General features: G+C 36.1%; 1 protein-coding gene across 1 annotated transcript; it reads right to left on the minus strand.

The window, feature by feature from the left end:
- Positions 1-12,391: 12,391 nt before the first annotated feature.
- Positions 12,392-26,832, minus strand: LOC110375928 (golgin subfamily A member 7). Its single transcript, XM_021334228.3, has 3 exons — positions 26,491-26,832; positions 17,222-17,374; positions 12,392-16,685 (listed from the first exon to the last, which is right to left on the minus strand). The coding sequence occupies exons 1-3, from the start codon at positions 26,644-26,646 to the stop codon at positions 16,506-16,508; spliced, it is 489 nt and encodes a 162-aa protein (XP_021189903.1). The 5' UTR covers positions 26,647-26,832; the 3' UTR covers positions 12,392-16,505.

Genomic DNA, 26,832 nt, shown 5'->3' on the forward strand with positions numbered 1-26,832 from the left:
AATGTATAAGTCAGACATGTTAATTGTAGGTCTTCATAAAAATGTGGAGAGACAAGTCTAAAATAATAAGTGTAATAGACTGCTGAAACTGAAACCAATATTTGGTCTACCTTGCAAAACTAAAACTGGCCAAGTGCGAGTTGAACTCGCGGACGAAGGGTTTAGGGGTACCTATATTTATAAAACGAGCAAAAATCACGATGTATGGAAGCAACCTAAAATATTTATTTTATTCTAGTGTTAAGTAACTGTTATTATCTCAAAAACACACCTACATTATACCTATGATATGAGAAAAAAACTGTCTAACTAAACTATAATGGTTCTTATGACACATGCGGTTCAGAGTCTGGTGACAGATAAACGACGAGAGACGGACAGCTAAGTCTTAGTAATTGGCTACCCTTTTCCCCTTTGAATACAGAACCCTAAAAAAAGGTAAAAAGTTTATCCAGTACAAAAACTTAAGGCTTTCTCACAATACTGACGTGGATAACACTTCATTGCGTACGAAAAGGCCTATTGCCAACTTCGAGATTACGGTTGAGTAGGGTGCGTCGCTAAAGTTGCGCACAAGCTGAAGGTAAATGCGATAATGTGTGGGTTGTATTGTGTGGTGGGGTGTACCGTGTGACCTAAGTTATGGCTACGACTTTTTGTTGACTTTTCAGACTTATACGAACATGAAATAACCATGAATGTAAGTAAATCATTAAGTAGTAGGCAATGACTGGTTATAAGATTTTAGCTTTTGACAACCTACGCGGAAAGACCGACAAGGGTATATAAATGAAAGTCAATGGGCTAACGTTCGTTTTGTTATTCGATAGTGATGATAGTGTTTAAGTAATAAATAATCACTCATTCAACACTGGAGTCACTTTGGTGATTATTTTTAACAGTTAAAATAATTTTGCCCTAACCCGCGAGTCCCGCTAATGTTATAACCTAACATCGATGGACCCTTGTTCATACCAGAAGACCCTGGCGTAAACTGTTCTCTGTAATTTGATTTCAGTCTTTCGCAGTCTCTGTAGTTTATTGAATTAAGTGTCTATAATATTCCTCCCACAGCCACAGGAACGCCGCTAGCTGTTTGTTCGCCCGCGTGCAAAACCGATTATGCCGCCCTACGACTACATATTATACTGGGTTTTGTCAAAAAATATATAAGGGGGCAGGGGTCCGGACCCACCCGCCCATTCATATCCATTTTACTTGTCCAACAGAAAAAAATATGTACATGCACCGCTCTGATTGCAGAAAACGCACTTCCTTTTGGATACATAAATATTGCAATAGGTCCATAACATATATTACACATAACTTTTTATTTACTTGAAATGCTCAAGTCTTAGAGTAACCTAAGAAGTCCTGGGTTAGCCCATAAGCAGACTAAGCAATTGCTTAGGGCATCAATGCAGTGCAATCATTACCCAAGTGGCCCCTATGTATTGAAAGATTGTGATTAATGGGTAGGTACCAACATAATGTATATCAAAGTGCTTAGAACAGATTATGGGTAACTTAAACTAACGAACTTAAATTATTTACAGCAATGTTTAATTTCAGTAAAATATGTTATTAACGTTTTTTTGTGGGTTTACCGTTGAAAAAATCAACGCATGAGACATATTTCATATGTAAGGAAGCGCGAGCGAAGCGAGCGCGAAATTTATTTAGTCTAAGGACACAAAACAAATAAAAACCACTGTAAATTAACAAAGCAAAGTCAAAAATTAAGATATGCACAGAAATGAAGTGCAAATGTACATGAAGCCGCGAGCGAAGGGAGCGCGATTTTTTTCTTAGAGTTTTCATGAAGTAAACATACCATAAAAAGCCAAAGTGAACAAAAAGCTATAACGGACGTGCGCGAAAAATAATTTTTCGGAATTGAAGGCCTCAACAATTAAAAAAAGATAAATTGCGATCAGTGCCGGTTTTAACTCAACCAGCGGTTGCTGGTTGGTGAATGCAAAAACACAGGAAGTGTCTTCAGATTGCGCGAGCGAAGCGAGCGCGAAATTTTTTGTAATATTTTAGAACTCAAAACAAAAATTACTTAAAATTTTGCCCAAACGTACATAAGTCTTTGTTGATGATGGCGCCTATGTATTAAAATTTTGGGACTTAAAGTAGTACTGTAAATACGAAAGTTCATATGGAAACTAGAAGTTACTTTCTTATTAATAAAAGAACTCAAAAGAACGCTCCCTTTTTGCTAGGGTAGACTTAAAAAAATCTTGAAAAATAAAAACAACTGTAAAGTGAAGCAAGCCCGAAAATTTTTGAGTTTCGGATCACTTAAAGTCCTAAACATATATAGTAAAAAGCGACTGTGAAGTGAAGAAGCCGCGAGCGAAGGGAGCGCGATTTTTTTTGAGTATTCGGACATTAAAAGTAGCTATATGTGATAAAAAATTGAAGCGTAAAGTAAGGAAACCGCGAGCGAAGCGAGCGTGAAAATTTTTGAGTTTTGGGACATAAAAGTAGTGTTTCTTCGATAATTTCTCAAATTTAACGAATTAAACACAAATTCGCCTTGGGCGCCCCTGAGCCCGCGGCGCCCGGGTTATTCGCACATGCTGCATAGGTTAAGATGGCCCTGATGCTATCCATTCATTTGGGTACAGTTCTTGTAAGTTGCAATCTTTGATGTTTAAAACAAACATAGGAGTAACATTCTGATCAAGGATTGGTAGGGGGCGCCTGCGGCGCCCCTTATATCCGGCGCCCTGGGCCGTCGCCCAACCGCGCCCTACCCTAAAACCGCTACTGACTGCGATATCTGACATGGAGGCGCGAGCGCAGCTAGCGCGAATTTTTTTGGGGATGCAAAGGATGAACCCGTCAAAATTGATAGGGGACGACCAAAGCGAGGGCGGTTTTTCTGAAATTTTATTGCTAATCTACTCATCTATTTTTAGTAAAAATATTTTTATTACGTAATTATGGCCCTAGTGGGCAAAGAACCAACCTCTCGAGTAAGAGGGCGCGGGTTCGATTCCAGGTCAGGCAAGTACCAATGCAACTTTTCTAAGTTTGTATGTACTTTCTAAGAATATCTTAGACACCAATGACTGTGTTTCGGATGGCACGTTAAACTGTAGGTCCCGGCTGTCATTGAACATCCTTGGCAGTCGTTACGGGTAGTCAGAAGCCAGTAAGTCTGACACCAGTCTAACCAAGGGGTATCGGGTTGCCCGGGTAACTGGGTTGAGGAGGTCAGATAGGCAGTCGCTTCTTGTAAAGCACTGGTACTCAGCTGAATCCGGTTAGACTGGAAGCCGACCCCAACATAGTTTGGGAAAAGGCTCGGAGGATGATGACGTAATTATGGTTTAATTTTGCCGTATAGGTTAATTTTGCCGCCCCCTAAATAGTGCCGCCTAGGGCATTTGCCCCCCCTGCTCTCTCCTGCTGTGTAAGTAATATTTTTAGCGCTATTGCTGTGTTTGGAAATATTGAAATCAAATAATTGGTAAAAAGATATTGTTTTTTTTAATATAACGTGATAAGTCGCTCGATTTGCCGCCCCCTAGGATGTGCCGCCCGCGTGCGGTGCACGCGCTGCACGCCCGCTTACGGCGGGCCTGCACAGCCATTACTGCATTCTCTCTATTGCACTTTATAATCAACTCCGACCATATTGTTAGGAACTAGGGTGAACTGCAATGTACGGCGCTTTGCAGAATACAACTTATTTATATTGTTAGCAGTTGCTAAGTAAGTTTGTGGTTGAACTCCGATGAATGATGAAGTTGAAGCTTTTTGAGTTCTAGTGAAGTTATTACTGGGTTTACTGGTTTTATATTTTTAGATATCATGGTTAATATGGTTATGAATTTATATGATGGTCTTGAATTGTACATGTTTTATTTAGCTCAATAATTGTGATAATACCTTTCATCAGCGGTTTCTTTCATTTTGTTATCATCCGATGGAGGTTTCAACCGTTTCCTAAAGGAACTACTTTCCTACACCTGCTAGCTTATTTACCAGATAACATAGGCTTTAGGTTTTTTTATGTATGCACCAAAAGTAGTTGCCTCGCGGGAAAAAATACTAAAGAATACTCTCCCTTAACTTTTTCTTCATTTGTTTTATTGTTGATGCCTATTTCTAAATCTTTTATTGCCATAATTTGATAGCGACACTCGCCTTCCGATGAGATCGTTTTCTATGCACTCTACCATAGAAATATAGGTGTGCATTCACTGACGCATACAAGGCTACATCTGATGCACATAACGCATAGTTAGAAATGAAAGGGTTCACAGCTATTGTCTATTATTAGCTGCCCTAGCGAGGGAGCTTTTAATACTATTATACACAGGTACGAGTATAATAGGAGTTCTATTAAGAGAAACACATAGGTACAGAATGAGAAATTTTAAACTTTTAAGCTACTGAAATAAGAGATAGTTTGAAAAGAGACTATACGTATAAGGAATTAGGGTCGGGCCATAATCGATTTGCAAGTAGATTTTTAAGAAACTTTTACAAATCGGCCTGAAGTCTGAAAGTTTGTGACGCCTCAGAGAGTACGTAATTGTCGATCCTGAGAAAGTAGGAGGAAATGCAAATGTTAACCCATAAATACACGGCTTACAAAAATAAGTATGAACGATATTCCAATAAACCCCCCACAAATACTCATAGTATTTTACTAACTAAATCAACAAAGCAATCAAGTAATAGCGACCATTATTCAGTCGGTCCTCATTGAGGGACAAAGGACAGTCCTTAATCAAGGACAAAGGACCAAACAAACAATACTAGGCGAATTAATTCGCACTGGACTCGAACCCCCGACCCTCGCTTTGCATAGAAAATTATATTAATTAGTGCTATTGTCCCCAGATTTGGTCGTTCAACAAAAATTGAGTTCAAAAGTATGAGAGCTGTTATTGACAAAGTTTTTAACGAAAAATAAGTGAATTTTGTTGGGATTATTAAATTGTGAATGGTGAAGTTTCTTAAGGGTCACCATCAATTAAAATTTGAACGGTTTGCATTAATTTATGCTTGGATTATTAAATTGTCTGGGCTCGTTTACATTACTCTACGAATTTACCTAACAAAATAATATTAAAAAGCTGAGAGTTTGCTTGCTTGGATGCGCTCATTATTATCACCGACCATTGGACCAATTTGAAGGCAAGCTAGTTGTATATACATTTTTTTTGCGTGCTAAGCTATGCATGCTTTTGCGATATACTTCAACTGAAACTCCCTTCAAAAATTACCATTAATCATCAAGTATAAGCAACAGTATTGGATATCCGATAATCCGTCAGGTATTTCCAAGTTTTCAGTACATTACATCATAAACCACGCATTGCCAACTTACTTGCAAAGTAATATACATTTGTACGGCAAAACTATGAACTTCCACAGCGGTGTACACAACATTACTCATGTACAAACTTGGAAATTCAAGGCAAAGTTAAGTTCTGTTGAGGAAGCTAGTGCTTTAGTGGAAGGAAAAATTTGAAAATATAAATTGTGTGACATCTAGTAGAGTTATTGCAGTTCTCAGTTAGGTAACTTATAAGGTTCTTATATAACACTACATACTTACTTACATATGTATTTTCTGTATCGTTCCAATTTTAGTATGTGTACCTACTGCCAAAGCAAAAACACGCATAGTACTCCATGGTACACAGTACGATTTCAATGGGTGTTCTGAGTGTTATTTGAACATATTGGGCATTTGTCAAAGGCAGAATATCTTACAACCAGTCTAACGACTGCCCATTTGACCTCTTCAGCCCAGTTACCTGGTAACTTATACCTCTTAGTTAGATTGGTTTCAGGTCACCTGTAAAACTATGTTTGGTGTTCTGTGTAGTGTAGCAAATACAGTGAAAAAAAGTAATTTCCTAATATCCCACAGAGAGCTAAAATGGCCTTCCCCTAAAATATTAAAGTGGGAATCAAATCCTAAAACATTTATCTTGTTCAGTTCGGCCATTATATTTTGGGAGCAGTTAGCTCTCCAATTATATCTACGGCATATTGATTTTTAATATACAACATTTGAAACAATGTCACGACTTACAAACCTCATTTTGGGACTCTTTTCCTGCTGCCAATTGATTTTTAAAAGTAGACTTGGTACTTACTACTTACATATGTTTTATTTCATGAAAGTGGGTGAGCCATATGTATGTACATGCACATATTATGTCTTTGGACGTATCCCGACCAACTTATAGACATCGAATTGCTTTATGATAGTTACTAAAAACCAGCATGAAACTAAACGTACAAAGCAATTTCAGCTCATCCCAAGAATCAAACCCGAGCTCTACCTAGAGAAACTTATGTATTTAAACGCAGTAAAGTTCTTGTAAGGTTTCCATAAACATAGTTAAACAAAACAGCAGAATTCCTATTAACCGCCTACAAGAAGGTACATTTCGTTTGAGTAACTTTTGCAAGTTCCTTAGAAGTGCAAACCAATGCATTTCTAGGACATTAAACGCTGCGCTGTTTCAAGCAAAGAAAACCGTATACATTAGTTTACACGTGGTCAATACTGTACCTAAGCCTATAATGTAGGTACGTCTTGATGTAGTAACTAGCGGTTTTGCCGCGGTTCCACCCGCGTCCCGGTTGAACATAAGCTATATTTTATTCGGGTATGGATGAAATATAGCATATTATGTTACTCGGGAATACAGTAGCTTTCCAAAAGTGAACCGATAAAGAAGTTTCAGTTTAGGGTAGAAACAAACAAACAGACAAAGAAATGTTTCCTCTTTACTATACTGAATTACCTACTGTATATTATTTACTACACTTAGATGTAATTTACAAATAAGGAAATAATTAATTAATTTAATTTGCCACTTGAGCCTTTAAGGCCATTAAAAAGGGCAGGTGATCGTTAACAATTAAAGTTTAACAGCACTTACATTTGGGCATAAAGCAGGAATAAAGTCGTAAGTACAGTCAGTCAATTGGTTGGTAAATCACTTTTACGAGTCTGTTCCGTTTGTCTGACTTTTACTGTTCTGCTCGTGAATACCTGACAGGATCTTGTCTTGGTTTTTGTAGGTAGGCAAAAATTTTTATTGAAGTATCCCTTGCAAATTTCCTTTCGTGGAAAGAATATAAGGGCGTTTTTCAAGCTGTTTTACTTCTAGGCAAAAAACTATAGGTACAGAGACTATCAATTTTATTCATGAAATCCACAATTCTAATTCACGTCCCTTCCCGATACAAAAGTCCTAAGTATGTGTTATTCTGAAATAAGTAAGCCAAATTACTGTCCGTCAAGTTTCATCAAAATCTAAGAAAGTGAAAAGTGAAGAGTAAAGAACATTCATCAGTCATAAAATTAAATAGGTAGTATGATGATGAAATGTTGAAGCAATTTTTGAGAGATACCTAACTAATGAACATTGTGAAATTTACACGCGCAAGTGCATTGACCCGTACATATTTCTAGTTTAATAGCCAAAGAAATAGGCTACCTAACTCCAACAGACTGCAGTTTTCCAATCTTAATGTCGAATCACGATTAATTGTCATACTTTCGTATAGCAAAGAAAAGTAATTGGATTTTAAAGTACACGCTTCAGCGCTTATTGGAATTTTATTATCGAGAAAATGGCGTTTATAGATTTGCACAATACGTTCTTACCAAGCAATCTGGATAGACTTGAAATCAATTGTGAACTTAGTACTTATAAAAAGCTGGGTTTAATTTAATAACTTGTACTCTTGTTACAGCCTTTTTATCGTCCCACTGCTGGGCTGCAGCCTCCTCTCGTCACGGAGAAGAATAGATCATTAATCACCACGCTTGCTCAGTGCGGGTTGGTGATTTCAGACTTTATAGTCCAGGTTTCCTCAAGATGTTTTCTTTCACCTTTTTATCAGCCATTGGTGTCTAAGATATACTTAGAAAGTACATACAAACCTAGAAAACTTGCATTGATAACTTGCCTACCTACTTGACCTGGAATCGAACCCACACCTTCATACTCGAAAGGTTGGTTCTTTACCCACTAGGCCACCACGACTTATATTTAATAACAGCACTATAATAGGTAAACATGATTGTTCAAAAATTACAAATTTTAATAGGTACGAGGTATGAATTAACTAATTACTTACAACTGTATACGTTTTAAGTCAGTTTTTCCCAAAGGACGCGTAGGTAGTAGGTACGTACGTACTTACACTGCCTACACTCGCATTCCGTCAATTATTATAATTTAATTATTTTGTTTTTAATAAAGGGCAAGCCCATTCCCATAGGTCTTCATTGTCAACAAAAGTTACACCTGCATAAATTAAATAGCTTCAGCCAGCGGTTTCACCCGCGTATTGTGGAAATCCGCGTACTCAGATAAAAATAAGGCTACAGTTTTCCTCGATAAATTGACTTAGTAGTTATCAAATGAAAATTATCAAATTGAAACTCGTCGTGGCCTACTCAGTGGCTAAAGAACCAACCTCTCAAAATGTGTGGGTTCGATTTCAGGTCAGGCAAGTACTAATGCAACTTTTATAAGTTAGTATGTACTTTCTAAGTATAATGTCTTGAAATGCGTAACTTTAAACAGTTTAAACAACTTTTTAATTTCTACCTATAAAAAATTACATAAACTTTAACGTCGCTTTTGCTGTCAATAGCTGTCGTTATATTTGCGGCAATATAAATAGTTTAGGAGAGATACCTATTTCATTTCTACACGACTTGGTACCGATGCTGGCTTTATTGCCTTCCCATGTAGTGGATTGTTTTCTTTCATGCATATGGAATAGGGCATTTTGTGTAGTCTAGCTAGTTATCGCATAGCACGACTGCTGTTGGTTGGTCCGAAATCGCTTAATGGGTTTTAAAAGCTATCACAAAGCAGCTCGGAATCTGGAAGTCGGTGTCTGATTGCCGTCCGATCGGATTATGAGAATAAAGGAATAGGGAGTGGGCTTTTGTTTGTGGAAATGTTTGTGCATTAAGTATTATGTTAGCGTAGCTGGCTTATTACCTTAGAGAGAACAGCCACCGTGGCCAACATTCATAATTTTGTGTCCAAAATTCAATAAGTTAACAATTTCTTCGCAAAAATTATGTTTATAAGAAGAAAAAAGTAAGTTACTTATAAAATAAAACAATAACCGTCGTTCCTGCGTCTCCAACTTTTAATATTTAAACAGCAAGTGGGCGAAAGGTATGATTATAAAAAAAGTTATTACGTCAAAGAAAATGGCAAACTTTTGAGTATGCATAAGAAGAGCTAGGAAGTAGACTTCATTGAAGCTTCTTCAACTCTCCTAAAGCAGGTAATTATATAGTTTAAGTAGTTCCACGTTTATATACCTACTTAGGTAGAAATCTAACTACATTACCTAAATATTTCATAACGTGATAGCTAATTTTATTACTCCTTTCTCTATATGGGGGGTGGTATGTGTCCGGGGGTTGACTATAAAAAGCCTTATGAATTTGAAGTTATTTATTTTGAGAAAAGATGGTGGTGGCCTAGTGGGCAAAGAACCAACCTCTCGAGTATGAGGACGCGGGTTCGATTCCAGGTCAGGCAAGTACCAATGCAACTTTTCTAAGTTTGTATGTACTTTCTAAGTATATCTTAGACACCAATGACTGTGTTTCGGATGGCACGTTAAACTGTAGGTCCCGGCTGTCATTGAACATCCTTGGCAGTCGTTACGGGTAGTCAGAAGCCAGTAAGTCTGACACCAGTCTAACCAAGGGGTATCGGGTTGCCCGGGTAACTGGGTTGAGGAGGTCAGATAGGCAGTCGCTTCTTGTAAAGCACTGGTACTCAGCTGAATCCGGTTAGACTGGAAGCCGACCCCAACACAGTTTGGGAAAAAGGCTCGGAGGAGGATATTTTGAGAAAAGATATTAATTCGTTTTTTGCTTCTGCAATACCTAATTAAGTATTCAAACAGCGCACAATTTAGTCAACATTTATTTAATCCTAGTACCTAAGCAGGTAACTTAACGAGTCTTAGAACTTTCCACCGCTCTATAACTTATTCCTACTTGAAGAGCCCAACATAAAAGAGACGGTTTCTCAAACTCTTGATATAAATATTAATAAGTTGCGGCCATTTTCTCGCTCCAGTACTGTTTTCTTTATAATTCTTAGAGACAATACGCGATGGCGAGTTCTCCGTATTTACGGGTACAGAGACTGTTTATTACTGTTTTGTTTCAGCCTTCAAATGTTGAGACTTTAAGCCCACTCTAGTTTGACTTTGTAAGGTAAGCTGGTAAGGAAGAATGCTAAAGACTTTTATGTGCGAGTTAGAATTCGTAACTCTCACCCCAGCCACTGCGGTGGACGTGGAAAAATACACGGGCGCCGGATGTCGCGAGACGACTCCCGGCCACCGTAGGCGTGGGTCGGTGGGCGGTGAGTTTCGGGTGGCTCATCGTCCCTCAGTCTAGAAGACAGAAACAGGAGTCAGCCAACCCAGTGGGGCTCACCGGGGGCAAAGCCTGCCGGAGCTGCGGGATTGTTCGAAAGAGTTACCGGGGCCCTGGTACATAAGTGGCTTAAAACGAAACATGTTTTTTCAGTAAGTCTGTCACCGCCTTACGCTGCCCCCACGGCGGGAGGGGTCATATGATAACTTCCCACAAAGACTGTTTCATGCTATTTTTAATCCCGGTTTTTTGAATAAACAAGCAAGTAGTAGTATTCCTACCTACCACAGTAATACCCCATAGGCCTACCCTACCAAAGCAATAACCCGATGTAATTAGACGCCATAAAGCGAACATTTACGAGCCCTCCAACAGTAACGCGTCAGATCGCGTTCCTTCTCGTAAAGACTCAATTGTTTTTGTTTACGACCTCTGTAATTACTTTAGGTATTCCGCTCAAGGAGATGTTTCCTTTGTGAAGTTAGTTTTTCACGACATTCATATAAAATGTAATGTAGGTAGTACCTAAGGTGGGACTGCCTCATTGGTCTAGCGTTGTGCTGTGCATGAGGTCTTAGGTTATAGGTATTCCCGGGTACGGCCGAAATCGCTTTATGGTTTTAAGAACCTTTCGCAAAATGACACTTTTAAATATGAAAAGAGTTGGACTTCAGATTAGGTTAATTTTGAAAAGGCAGAATATCGTGATAAAATATGCAAAAAAATCTAGTTACTGGCCAGTAAAATATGATACACATTATTATTCAAGTGGTCATATTATCAACATTAATCGTGCGACTTTTATAATTTGGTTACCACATTGTTCCAATTTTCTCACTTTCCCTCATAATTTGTAATATTTAAGCACTTCACGTCAACTTCCAACGTCGACTTCACTGTCAACGATGCAGACACAATAGTTAAACAATAGCCGTTGGTGTGACTTGAACGGCGCTTCGTTGACCGTAAGCCCTAGACCAATAGGTTTTTTACAGATCTATCCAGGTTGTAAGTCTGGGCGAGATTTTCTGTGAGAGGTTTATGGAAAGCTGCACACAGGACCGATGGGAAATAGGAATCAGTAGGTACTTACAAAGTTCCGCCGGTTGCTGCAACTTGATCCACTCACACAGTACACAGATCACTTGTACACATGTTATTTATAGTATTATGGGCGCCCAGTAACTCCCTGCAGGGGTTTTTGATTAGTTCAAGAAGTTTATTGAAGTTTAGACCTAGTTTTTGAATTTATTTTGCGGCGCGTTATGGCGGCCGGCGTCGTGTTTTTTGACGCTCGCGCGAAAGTTTTTTGCATTGACGGTGGCGCCACGTCTCGCTTGGTGAGCGGCAGTTTTTGGAACTAGGAGAGGGAAATGGAAGGAACAAGGAATGCATGCAAGCTCAAACAGCCGTCTTACCACAAAAACTTTTAAACGTCAGTTTATGCCTTGTCTAAAAAAAATTCAAATTATGACGTTGACATAATATGGTTCAATTTGCAGCCAAAATTTTATTAGACAAGTGTAAAACAGGGGTTAAAGTTTTTGTTGTAAGGTCATAGGTGTGTAGGTATCATATATTATGATTCATGGGACGGGGAATTTATTAAACTACCTTTAAAAAAAAACCGTTTTAATAGTAAAGAAGATGTGGGTATTTAGTTGATGTTAAATAGGACTTTTCCTGCTGTTAGCTTAAGTTAAGCGCCTGGCAAGTTTCAACTGCAAATTCAGAATTGTATAAACGAAAACAATAATACCAGGCGCTATTCCTAACATATCTATACTTGCAAGACTTGATAGCTATTTTTGAATTGGGCCAAGCAGACCTTTAAAAAACCTACTAACATTGAGGATTAATTTCCCTTTTCTAACATTTATTTTTCATTTTCATATACAAAAATATACATACCTACATAGGAGATTAGATTTTTATTCGATTGGAGAGAGGTTCAAATAAGAGCAAAACATTTTTATAATAACTTTTATTATAAAAAAAGAAATATTCACATACATAATTCCAATTATTCTATAATAATAGTCATAGTAAATTTTACAATATACTCTATAACTTAACGCTAAAACTTTAGTATTTTTTGTTTAAGTTTTTTTTTTGTTTGCAACATTATACTAATATCATTTTTTATCTGTGCATTTTATACAATATCTCTAGTTACATGAAAATTTTGTGATAAAATTTGATATCTTTTACTATACATTTATAAACTATCATATAAATTATTAGCTATATTTATGTCATCTGCAGGACTTCTAAGCAGATAGAAAAAAAAATACAACATATTTAAATATGGGTTTTCCAAGGTTTGAAAAGAGCGCCTATGGACTTTTTTGCCTGTTCTTCTGCATGAGACCCACTCTTTGGAACCGTGCAACCAGCTTTATGTCACGATAAAGCTCCCAAAGGCTTATTTGAATTAAAATCTTTCACTTTGACAAGTGAGAGGAATCACAACATACCACAATATACTGTGGTCGGCTTTTAATAATATTTTCTATTATTTAAAATAAAATTTTGCAAATCTAAAAGTCCCACAGATGAGGCGCAATTAACAACTCCAAATCTTTCGTATAAAAATGACAAAATGCTTGTTTGTAACACTAAGCTATCTAATGGTAAAAAACGAACATAAAAATTACGTGTACAGTCGATTTTATTACCAATTTATACAAAATACGATAACATGTGATAGACAATGAATTAATTTTATGACAGAAAAACTATTTTGTTTAAAAATATTTAGGATGTCCCGTGCCTGGGGTCACGGGTCGGGCCAAAATCGATTTCTGAATTTTTAGAAACTCACAAAGCAGCCCGAAGCCTGGAAGTTGGTGGTTAATGTCTGTCTTGCACCTGATCTCTCTCTATGAGAGTGCACCTGTGTCTGATTGCATAAAATTCTACTCGAAATGTTTAATTTATCACACTGTTAAATCAAATTTAAATAAAACAAGAATTTCGCAGGCACTCTATGCTCACAAATAAACTGTTTCCACATATCAAGATAAAATTATAAATACTTGTGATACATATCCTAAGTTACAATAAATATGAATTAAATGCTGAACTACACAAATTATACTAAATAACGTTTTATTACAAGGAAATGATGTTTTAAATGTAACATTTTCATAAGAGTTGCCAGATTATAACAGGAGTTCTATAACCTGGCTAAGTATTGCTTTCGTCAAATAACTTTGCGTCTCTGAAGTCAGCCATTTGACGCTTCGCGCATGCGCTATAGGTTTTGTTCATTAACTTTGACTATTGGTAAGTCATTTGCATTTGTAACCAAATTCGGAGTAGCAGACTTATTTGTCGAGATTTGATAATCCTTTTGAAAAAGAAAATGTTAAATTTACCAAAAAGGAAGGTAAAGGCATTGAAAATAGGGTATGTTTAACTATTACTTAAAGTAAAAAAAAATAACCTAGCAGTTACTTACGGCTTCTTTTACGTAATGGAAATAAATTGTGAACATCTTATAAGCTATCATTCCTGCAGCAACATTTAAGGTATACACACATTTATCATTTTTTTTTTACATGCTGGGATAAATCTGCATTCACCTTTAGTAACACATTTGTTCGCTTATTGCGACTTGGTACTTTCGTAGCTGTGAACTCGAAAATCAATCAATCAATAAATAAAAATAGTGGTTAAAATGTCTATTGGTACAGATTTTACAGAAATTTAAATTAAGTCAGGGATTTCAAAATGTATGCAAGTTGTTGATTTCAAATACAATTTAGGTGCATACCACAGTTTGATTTGTGCCAATAAATGTGATAAAGAAACTATATTCACTAATAAAAGAAACAAAGAATAGAAAATGCTATTTTAGAACACACACATACACTTTAGCATATTGTTGCCTTTCTGGTAAATCACTGCTTTAAATAAAAAATCCAACTACATTTTTAAAACACCCTTTCGTTATATACAATGCCGATACATTTAAAAAATATTAAATTTTTGCCAATATATACTTCGATAGTTTAATTTACACATAAAATAATTATTAAATTAGTGATAACTTCATAATAATTACTCCTAATTAGTATACAGAGTACAATTAGGGGCCATAATGGATTATTATTTTTTTATAAAGAGTTTTCATAACGTCTATTCACAAAAATACATAGTATGGCCCTTACAACGTAATCACGAAATTGAGTCTTAGTTCATGGGCTTAAGAGTCAAATTGGATTGAAATATTAATGACTATTATTTTAAATTTAATTTCTATTGCGCCACACACTCAAGACTAGTAAAGTAACATTGTAAGGAAGTAAAAATTACTGAAAATTTTGAAAGAGGACAATGGGGCTATAATACACTAGCAAGATTTAAAATATATTTAATTCAGAAAATTCAAACTAAACAAATTGCATTGTAATGATTAAAATGATATAAAATTAGTGGAAGTTTTACCAATTTTCACACATTTAGAGAAAAAAGTAACGTGTATTTAAATACTAAAAATTACGTGGAATGGCTAAGACAAGACTGTATAAAAGTTATTATTTAATACGCTATACATATAATCCACATGAACTAAGACTAAAATGTACTAGCACTAATATCTTCTACAGATAAAATGGCATAACCACGATTTCAGCTAATCTTTATGTTACAATTTGTTATATTATTTTATCTATTAAGATATCAATTCGAGATATCTTGCTGAAAGTATTTTTATTTGTCATTTTTTCAAAGATTTTTCCATTTTCTATGTCTGGCAAGATTACCACATTATTTATATAAAAATACACAATTAGGTTTGTGTTTTATTATGTATCCGCTCCATAAGTGCTGTTATGACGAAAGTTAGTCATCCTTGGAAAAACCCTAGTTACTTTAACAATGAAGATGTCAAAGATAAAAATACCACAGAAAAATAACTCAAACCATTACTGCTAGTACATTCCCTTACGCAAAATGATAAGCCACAAAGTCTAACATACGTCCGATATTTTCATTTCAACAATAACTATATATCTACAACATTCTTCATTCAAATTGGAAGAAATTTTGGCAAAAGGAGTCCTGTCATGCTAAACGAAAATTAAATTAAATTCAGTCATAAGATCAAAATTGAGTCACTCTTAGTCTTGATGTGAAATACTTAATTTATTGGATTTATTTACTGATGTGAAGGGAATTTAGGAATAATGACAATATTACATACAAACTAGTTTATTAGTGTTTAAGAAATCCAGTATTTTCATGGTTCTTAAAACTTTTTGTTGTCATTATTACCAAATTCCCCTAAAAAACGATCATGAAAGTTCTAAAACAAAGCTAGGTACAAAAATTACGTTCATAATATTAGACCACACAGTGGTCCTATCTACACATTTACACAATATACTATGACTCGAAAGAAAATTTTATTGGAAAAAGACAGTCTATATTTAAAAAACTTTTGTATAAAATCTTCTTAGTGACATACGAATTTAGCTCTCATTATACCTACTCTATCATACACAATTATTTTATTTAAAAAATGTATTATTATCTAACTGGTTACTCATACGAATGAATCGGCAAACAAGAAAATTTTTACTTATCTTTCACAAGTGCCTGAGAAAATATCTGATTTTACCGTCATCTGATAACATATTTACTATTGTATTTAATTTCATGGTTTGTAGGCAATTTTAAAACAGTGCTGAACACGATATAGATTGTATTTTCAAGCTATAGTTTTTTTATCACCGTAAGGTAAGTGGATACCTTCGCCATTGTTTGATAGTAGAAAAAAAGTGGTGATATTTATTACAAGAAATTGCATAGATACTCAGCCCAGTTGTTATATTTTGGAGTGCTTACCTGAAAAGGCAAGATATCGTCAAATTCAATACACTCAAGTACCGACTCCAAAATATACCAGACGCAACTGCTTAAAATCTCCTCAAACCAAACAATGACAGTACAAAATTCGTGACAGCCAACTCTGCAAAGGAAAAGAAACCTTAATCCTTACCCTATAAGAGCCAAATCCTTACATCAAGAAGAGTCTGCTTGGTTACATGAAGAACTCCCGGTTTTCCTGTGGTGGTCATGTATGCCTCATTTGGTTGTTCGAGTTGCCAGTCGGACTCTGGCAGTTGGGGACATCAATGACCGTGATCTCTATGACTCGAAGACCCCGTAGTATGGGGTCCGTGATGTGAATCCCGCGGGGGTTGTAAACTCGTTCGTTTTGCGTCGCTATGAATTTTGATACTTTTCTTAAGTGCTGTGGAGGAGATAATTTTGGATCACATATGAACTGTGTCATAAAGAATGCAGGTATTTGCAAAATTTGAAAAAAAAAACAACATTACATAACATTATTTACAGGTATAAAAACATGGAGTTATGAAAACGATTTATCATTTAATCTAGGCACATTGTATGCATAATGACTAATGCCTAGCCATGCCGTGTCCTACCTCAATTAAGAATTTATTTATGATGGTCTACGATTCTTGGGAAACCATTCAACTAATTGTACAGACACAGACTTAGTGTGAATTATTGCAAATTTGTAACATAACAATTTTTAATTATGTTGAGCGTTGATTGGAAATTAAATATTCTAGATCAACTTGTACTTCATTTCCATAATTATTTGACTTTTAGCAGGCATAAAAATAAATGTTCTTACTTTGACCTGTTCGCTGAACCGATTTTGATGCGGTTTTCAGCATTGTATTTGTCAGATTTAGGAGAAAGTTTAAGTTTTATTTATTAAAGCCGGCTTTGACTTCTTTTAAATGCTATATTACATACCTTTTCATAATGTGTCTCCGTACAGATATAAATGAAGTAGGCAGTGAGGCAGGCCAAACAGCCCTCGCAGTAAGTGCTGCAGTCAGCCGTCTCCGCCATCTCGAAGTGCTCGTTCAGACGCTCCATCGTGTACTCGAATGTTTGTCTGTCTATCTGGAATTTGGTAATATGCAACATTAAATAAAGGAATCGATTGGCTCAGTATCACTAACAGGTACAGTGGGAGAAAGTAACTTTGCGATTCTGAACTTGCTTGCTGACTTTTAATTTGACTCCTTAGGTATTTATTTGGAGATATTTTTAATAAGAGACAGAGGAAACTCAAGCTTTCTCGACGCTTCCATACATTAGGAATTAAAAATAAAACAAAGTATAAGAAGGTTGATTCGCTTCTGCCCATTTCACCCAGAATGAAAGAAATTGCATATTATGTACTCTGAGTTTTAGGGGCTCTGGATAACCCTAGACAATAATTTCAGATAACGTGTCCTGAATGTAAATCGTAACTTTACACTTAAAAAAATCATTTCAATTGAGAAACTCCCTTTTGAGGAAGTCGGTTGATAAAGCTATTTTTTAACCCCCGACGCAAAAACGACGGGGTGTTATAAGTTTGACGTGTCTGTGTGTGTGTGTGTGTGTGTGTGTGTGTGTGTGTATGTGGCATCGTAGCTCCCAAACGGATGATCCGATTGAAATGCGGTTTTTTTTGTTTAAAAGGTATGTCAGTCGGGAGTGTTCTTAGCTATGTTTGGTGGAAATCGGTTCAGGTCTTCAAGGTCATCAGCTCGTTTGCTAGATGTGATAGGAATGTTACACGCTCAGTTTACTTGCAAGTATATGTGGGATCTGAAATTTGAAACACTAATGTCTTTTGGAACCACTGAGCTGGTCTGCTGTTAGGTCACGAAGGTAGGAGACGTAACCCTGAACTGCCTTTTAGTAAACCCATCGAGTTTGGGCTCGTTGAATTTGTCTTGACGAGTTCTCTTCATGTTTCTGATTGACGAGAACCTGATGCTGGAAATTGGATTTGGCGGATGAAACCCTGGAATGCCGGAATGAAACGGATAAACCAATTTATATTTTTGCTGAAAATCTAGAATGTCCGAAGGTTATCTTTATTGTTTCTCAATCTGTGCAATTCTCCCAGAGCCAGTTTGTCATGAGGATTGTTAAACAGCTTCCTTTCGCTGAGATCGCATATAGCGACCCCATCTTAAGATAAAATAAATTAAATGAAAGAAGGAAAAATTAAGGAGCTCCTTTAAAAAGCATGAAATAAAATTAAATTATTAATTTAAAAAACCCCCGACCCAAAAAAAGTAGGCAATAATTATGACAAAAGGTTAAAAACGCTAAACCCTATGAAAAGGAAAAAATAACTTTTAACACTACGTAAACTAAATTTTGACGTGTTGGGGGACCGCTTTTTACCTTCATAAATACTTACATAAATCACATGATACCTAATTACAACATTCGTTTAAAAAAAAAACACGTATCTAAAGTAATGAATTAGAGCGGTCCCCCGACACGACAAAATTTAGTTTACGTAGTGTTAAAAGTTATTTTTTCCTTTTCATAGGGTTTAGCGTTTTTGCTTATTACATATGCTGTGAGTCTAACCCTGAATTAAATAATTTAATATCATATCATGGTCCAAATTGTTCAAAAAAATTCGTTGAGTCAATTATCAACGACTCGCAAAGATTATATCAAATTTTGTCAATGCACAGACAAATAAAACCATTGACGAGTGAAGAATATCATTCCTTTAAAACTGCTGTGAAATGTCATATCTGTAAAAAAAAAATTGCATCTGATGATCATATTGTTCGTGATCATGATCATTTCACTGGTAAATATCGAGGGCCAGCTCATAATAAATGTAATCTAAATTCTAAATCATGTCATTTTATACCAGTTATATTTCATAATCTTTCTGGATATGATAGCCATTTATTTATCAACTAGCTTCTGCCCGCGACTTCGTACGCGGATCTTGTCCCTTATGCCAGCGACGGGGTTAGCAAAATCAAAGACCTGAATCGTCTGATATTGAATTTTAAGGGCCGGTGACTTGTAAACAACGGAATACGCATAGCCATTAGAAACGTTCCATATATTTAATTTTTGTACTTCAACGGCAAAAGCACAGCAGACTAAACAAAACGCTGAGAACTGAAGCGCAATAGGCGTGACCATAGGGATAAAAGTAGTGATTCTAATTAGTCCGCATTTATGTTGTGTGTGGCAAAAATATTACACGTATTATTACGTAAAAAAACATTAAATGTTACTGAGACGACAAAGTCGTGATGACTTAGTGGAAGTTGTGGTGGTTTAGTGGGTAGAGAACCAATCTCTCAAGTATGAGCGTGCGTCTTTGATTCCAGGTCTGGCAAGTACCTGCCAATGCAACTTTTCTAAGTTCGTATGTACTTTCTATGTATGTATATTTTGGATACCAATGACCGTTATTTGGAGGGGATGTTAAACTGTAGGTTCCGGCTGTCATTGAACATTCTTGGCAGTCATTATGGGTAGTCAGAAGCCAGTAAATCTGACCAGTTTTACCAAGGGGCGTAGGGTTGAGCGGTTAACCGGTTTGTGGAGGTCAGATAGGCAGTCGCTCCTTGTAAAACACTGGTACTCAGTTGCATCGTGACTGGAAGTCGACCTTAACATAATTGGGACAAAGGCACTTGAGATAATAACGACAATAATAATGAGATATAAGCACCGCAGGGCATTTGAGGCTGATGACGGGGAGTAGCGACCCCGCGAGGAATATATACTGAATTCTCCAGGGAGAGTATACTGTCCCCCATCTCTGGCCGGTCGGAGTGAACCATGACGGGGGTAGGTCTCACGCCTCTGGCTTGGCTTGACCGTCCAGAGTGGAATCGCTAGAGCAGGGTTAGTAGCCCTGCTCGGAGGATAGGTGCCTCGTGGTAAGTGACCCACAGGGAGCGCGTAATCTGCGTTTGAAATCCGCCGAGGTATCCTCACACTTCAGCCGCTCATGTCCCTGTTGCCCTCCTAGTCTCCACCTGCCATTTTTACATGTATCTAATACATTGTCATCGGCAGGTGCCATAGTTCCCGTAGTTTCCCCATTCCTAGTCCATTAGCATCCCATCACAATAGCCCCAGTAGTATTCATCCACACTTAGCAATGGTATAGCACAGAACCGGGGATTGACTTTTTTTTTTAACGACGTCCACCGGGGATTGTCCTTGGGTTCATTTCTATAGTGTATAAAGGGATAATCGTCGGTTTTGTGTCACCATTTCATTAAAGTTGTCTCAAAAGGGCTTCAGCATGTTGGCTTCGGCGTCACGTTTGCCTCCCGAAAATTCGGAATTCTGTAGTCCCGAGGTCTGGAAGAGACATACAAAATAATAATGATATATATATGTCACCGTAAGATTACAAACATCGTTAGATTACAATCTATCTCGAGAGATTGTAAACTGTCGAATTATTGTGAACTGTAACATCTGATTGCAAAGCTCTCCCTGATTGGTCAGTCTTTTTGTAAGATCGACCAATAATCCGTTCTGTTCCCATGGAGTTCCCGTAGAGTTAGGAATGAAATAGAGGTGTCAGTTAAATAAAATAAATGCTCTTCAAAAATTCTTCAAGTATTTGTTATTTAGTACGAGTATGTAATTAATATTCCTGACATATGGAGAGAACAAATTGTAACGAAATATTTATTCTTCAAACACAAATTGAAATTGGAAACATATTGATTTCTGACACTTACGCGAATATTAGACATTTAAATAAAACTACTTTTACGGATTTTATCGCGGTTATATTATATTATTTAATCCCGACGTTTAAAACCGACCGCGAAAAAATCCGTAAAAGTAGTTTTATTTAAATGAAATTGGAAAATTATAAGAAACTTTTATAAAAAAAAAAAGTAACTAAACAATTAGGTAGTTTGTCTTCAAACACAAATTCATTCCTAACTCTACGGGAACTCCATGGCAACAGAACGGCTGGTCGTGATTGGTCGATCTTACAAAAAGACTGACCAATCAGGGAGAGCTTTGCAATCAGATGTTACAGTTCACAATAATTCGACAGTTTACAATCTCTCGAGATAGATTGTAATCTAACGATGTTTGTAATCTTACGGTGACATATATAATGCAACAAATTCGGAGAGTGGGGGCTCGTGACGCCACGTCTAGGTATGTAAAATTTGTACTAAGGAGTGACTTAACACAAAATTCAAGCGTGTTATATCTTCGTTATTGTCTTGTTTGTGTGAGAGAGAAATGACAAAATACGTGTCCATTATTTTAGGGTTATCTAAAAGACGGACTAATTACTTTTTTTGATTCACCATACCTATTTCATATCATTCATTTCTATACATTTCAAGTGTAGTATTGCTCTTGAAGTTCCACATCAGGTGTTCCAGATCTTCGATGTTTATACGTCAACAGAGAGTGCTTATCAGATTGAACAACTTTTGCTAAAACGTCATACCTCTATATGCTATAGTCTAGCTGGGCCCCTGGAGTTCCACATCAGGTGTTTTAGATCTTCAATTTGTATAAGTCAATAGAAAGTGCTTATCAAATTGAACAACTTTTGCTAAAACGTCATACCTGTATATGGTATAGAGAAGCTGGGCTCTTGGGGTTCCACATCAGGTGTTCCAGATCTTCAAATTCAGCTCATCTCAGCTGAAAATGCTCATCATATGAAACAATTTTTGCCATGGCACCATTTTTGTATCTCTTATAGTTTTGTTGGTCTGTTGGTGTTCTGCATCAGGTCTTCAAGTTTCGAAGATAAATTATAGCCTATATGTTGACCAGGCTTAATACTGACACAACAAAGAAAAAATCATTGAAATCGGTTCAGTAGTTCCGAAGATTAGCGTGTACAAACAAACAGACATACAGACAGATTTTTTTTTTTGGATTTGTGCTCCATTACTGTTTCTAAACCCCACCCAATTATTATTTTTTTAATATATTCAATGTACAGACAAGGTTTTTTTACAGATTTATTATATGTATAGAATAGATGAAATTTCTTCAGTATGTGGTTACATAAATTTAATTCATAAAAACAAAGAAAAATATATTTCATTCAGTAAATTTGTGCCCCTGGATTCAAAAAACACAGTCCAACTAAAATTTATTGACTCTTTTAATTTTTTAAGTTCTAGTTTGGATAATTTAGCGAAAACTCTAAATGTCGCAGATTTTAAGCATTTAAAATCATTTTTCATTGATGAAGATTTACTAAGATTGTGTCTAAAAATAGGTGTATATTGCTATGAATATATAAACTCTTGGAAAAAATATGAAGAAACACAATTACCTGATCGAAACAAATTCTATAGTAGACTCACATCCGAAACTGTATCAGAAGAAGATTATAATCATGCATTAACTGTATGGAATAAATTTCGCATAAATAATATAGGAGAATACACTGATTTATACCTAAAATGTGATGTGCTGTTATTATGTGACATTTTTGAAAAATTTAGATCCATAAGTTTAAAGCACTATGGGCTAGATCCTTGTCATTATGTTTCATCACCATCATTAAGTTGGGATGCTATGTTATTAATTACTCAAGTTGAATTGGACTTATTATCTGATATAGAAATGTATGAAATGCTAGAAAAAGGCGTCAGAGGAGGGTTAGCACAGTGCTCTTTAAGGTATGCAAAATAAATTAAATGAAAGAAGGAAAAATTAAGGAGCTCCTTTAAAAAGCATGAAATAAAATTAAATTATAAATTTAAAAAAACCCCCGACCCAAAAAAAGTACGCAATAATTATGACAAAAGGTTAAAAACGCTAAACCCTATAAAAAGCAAAAAAATAATTTTTAACACTACGTAAACTAAATTTTGTCGTGTCGGGGGACCGCTCTAATTCATTACTTTAGATACCTACGTGGTTTTTTTTTTAAACGAATGTTGTAATTAGGTAGGTATCATTTTTGTAATGAATGGTCATGCAATCGCGATGACGTTAAGGTTAAGTGGGCTTGTCTCAATCATTTTAATGTCTGACTGCTAATTAAAATAATGACTGTCGGCTTTTCAAATTACTGTTTGTTTCACTACGCTTCACAGATTTCAACTGTTAAAGCATATACATTTGTATAGACAAACAACTTTTCCAATAAAAGCTAAGCAGAGAATTTTCAGAGTACTCTAAATATAGGTACTGGTAATATTTTACAGCGCCTGAAAAGGGACCTACACTACTACTATACACGACTACGGACTGCTATTGAGAAATGATCAGGGTATGAATCATGAAGAGTAGATACTTATGAATCAATGGCCTTTTAAGATTTAAAGAAGATTCAAAGTAGAAGTCATCAGGTATAGTCACCCATTCATCAATACACCTATCCTATCCTTATTTCCTTATTTTTAACTGCCTCGTTGGTCTAGCTGTCGCAAGTGCGGCTGCTGAGCACGAGGTCTCGGGTTCGATTCCCGAGTCGGGCCGAAATCGCTTTGTGGGTTTTAGAAGACTTTCACAAAGCAGCCCGGAGCCTGGAAGTTGGTGATTGATACACCCGTGCATCGGAGAGCACGTAAATGTCGGTCCTGCGCCTGATCTCTCTCCGGTCGTGTCGGATTGCCGTCCCATCGGATTATGAGAGTGAAGGAATAGGGAGTGCACCTGCGTCTGCGCAAATGCTTGTGCACTATAATATGTCCTGCGCAATTGGCTGATCTCCTTAAATGAGAACAGCCGCCGTAGCCGATGATCGGCTAGGAGGACATCATCATCCTTATTTATGACACCATTTGACACACAAACAATGAATAATTGAATGCATTTTCTTTGCAGGTTTCCTTTGATGTATGACTCAGTTGTAACCAAATTGATTTACAATAGGCTAATAAAATTGCAATAAATATTATGTATTCATATTAACCGTCCAGCTCTATTTTATTGAAGTGTCTTCAGATTCACTTTATGCTAAAACTTAAACAAAATTGGTGAACCGAATTATACATAATCTACCTAAACTCCAATTCATATGCACATAGTAAAGTTAGTCCAAGTTCAAACCTTTAAAAAAATTTAAATGTTTATTAATAAGTCTGCAAAAGTTAATTCATAAAGCAGTCTATTTATAGTATTGAAAGAATCATTTAACTAGCACTAATTAAATATCCAGTTCATTCATTCAATAGAGAGTGACTAACACAACTTATGCTTATTATGTAAATAAACATATTATTTTGAAGAAAACAGAAACACTCACTTAAAAGATGAGAGTTATTAAGAAAGTAATTTACTATGGTAGCGTAAATTGTGTATATAATTAACTTTGCTTGATGTGTAACTGGTAAACTAAAATCATTTATTAATAAATGTCCATTACCTTGATTGTAATTGTGTCAAGAGGCATTACCTAATCATTCATATAGACATCAATTATTGAAACAATAATAAATTAAGTGTACAATAGTTAGCAAGTCATGAAAATATTAGTAGTCATTGCTACACTCATAACTAGGCTATGTTGTATGTCTAAAGCTCAAGTCATCGGCCTAGCCTTTTCCCAGTTATTTTGGGGTTGGCTATCAGTCCAACAGGTTGCGGCTGCTTACCAGAATTTTGCATAGAGTTAATAACCTAGGCTGCTGACAGTCAGAACTTAGAAATTTAACCTTATACTCGATTGACCTGTGAGGTTGTTATTTAGCTGTAAGCTTCTATAGATAGAGCAAAACAAAAACAACTATAGTTTGAAATTAATCAATGAGTGTGATAGTATGGTTGATGGGTGATAAACTCAATAACTATAATATTTAATAAAACTTAAAAACAGTAAAATAAACTTAAACAGAAAATGTTGTCTTATGTTAAAATTGTCTCTCAGGTAAAGCCATTGATGATAAGGTGTGAATAATTGTTTGTTATCCTTGTTATTAAGTTGACAATTACTGGTAATTATGAATGGTAATAACACTGTTTTTACATAATTTATTTGAAGGTCTAGTTACAGTGTCAACATAACCATCAACAGGTTTTAGCTTCATCTTAAGTAATATGTTTTTGAGTACCTATGTGATAAAATGTAATGTTTTGGGTTCTGAAAAAACTGTACAATGTTTTTTAAGTTTTTCAAGTAACATTAAATCTTTATTCTGCTGGAGCGTGATGTATCTATTGTAGTACTTACTATGAACTTTTTATATGTTGATGGTGTGCCTAGTGGGTAAAGGACCAACCTCAAGTATGAGGGCGCGGGTTCGATCCAAGGTCAGGCAAGTACCGATGCAACTTTTCTAACTTTGTATGTACTTTCTAAGTATTTCTTAGACACCAATGACTGTGTTTCGGATGGCACGTTAAACTGTAGGTCCCGGCTGTCATTGAACATCCTTGGCAGTCGTTACGGGTAGTCAGAAGCCAGTAAGTCTGACACCAGTCTAACCAAGGGGGTATCGGGTTGCCTGGGTAACTGGGTTGAGGAGGTCAGATAGGCAGTCGCTTCTTGTAAAGCACTGATACTCAGCTGAATCCGGTTAGACTGGAAGCCGACCCCAACATGATTGGGAAAAAGGCTCGGAGGATGATGGTGTGCCAATAAATAAATAAATATAAACATGAAACAATAAGATCTAGATACCTACACACAATTAAATAGTGTCTATAAAATTTATAGTCCCGACCATTGACTCAATCTGAATCATTTACTTTTACCTTGTATAAACAGCAAGCCCTTTTCAAGAAAAGGTTGAGTATAGTCAGGATAGATAAACAAGAAATACCAACACTGAAATAATGCTTATTATATCCTGGTTGTGTGCAATATCTGACCTCAACTGGACTTCATCGCTTTATGTTAAAATGTCTTTCAGTTTTTAGTAGGTCATGCTAACTAGCTAAGTTTTATTGGCTTAATATTTAAGCAGAAAGGTCAAATATTAAAGTTTATTCTATAATCTAGTTAGCCTGAGTATTTGGGACTTTTGACATATGAATTATAAAGTGCAATGTGACTTTCTAGTTCAGAATCAGAGTGCAACAAATGATTTCACAATGTTTATGTTAGCTTGTATTATAACAACGATTTACAACTAATATGAAGAGAAAACACTTAAGTGTAGTACATTGTAATAAGACAATACAGTAAATACAAGTTGACATCATTTCTCAAGCGAGAAACACAATCGAAATAAGTCGAACGCGCCCATGAAGGTATGTTCGCAAGATCGCGTAAACAAATGACTTTCACTTACTCGATCTTCCAGTTCTGGCGGGAAACGAGTCTGGAACTTCACCGCAGTGCCCTCAGAATAGTCCCTCTGTATAAATATCTTAATTCCTTGCTGTGTTGGGGTCTGTTGACTCCCAGGCGTATTGGGCCCTGAAGGTATACGATTATTTGCCATCATTACAAACTCACAAACTAAAGTCCATCAATACAGAAATAAGTCTAAAGGAATGCTTTGTGTTATGAATGTATCATAGTTTCAGCATGATAGCTATGCAGATAGAAATACGAGGAGAATTCTGTTTTCTCGCGATATTTCGATAAAAGTACTATGACGTGCGTCAATGACTGACATGACATTATCTGT

The sequence above is a fragment of the Helicoverpa armigera genome, chromosome 21 (assembly GCF_030705265.1).
Source record: "Helicoverpa armigera isolate CAAS_96S chromosome 21, ASM3070526v1, whole genome shotgun sequence".
NCBI classification, from domain to species: domain Eukaryota; kingdom Metazoa; phylum Arthropoda; class Insecta; order Lepidoptera; family Noctuidae; genus Helicoverpa; species Helicoverpa armigera.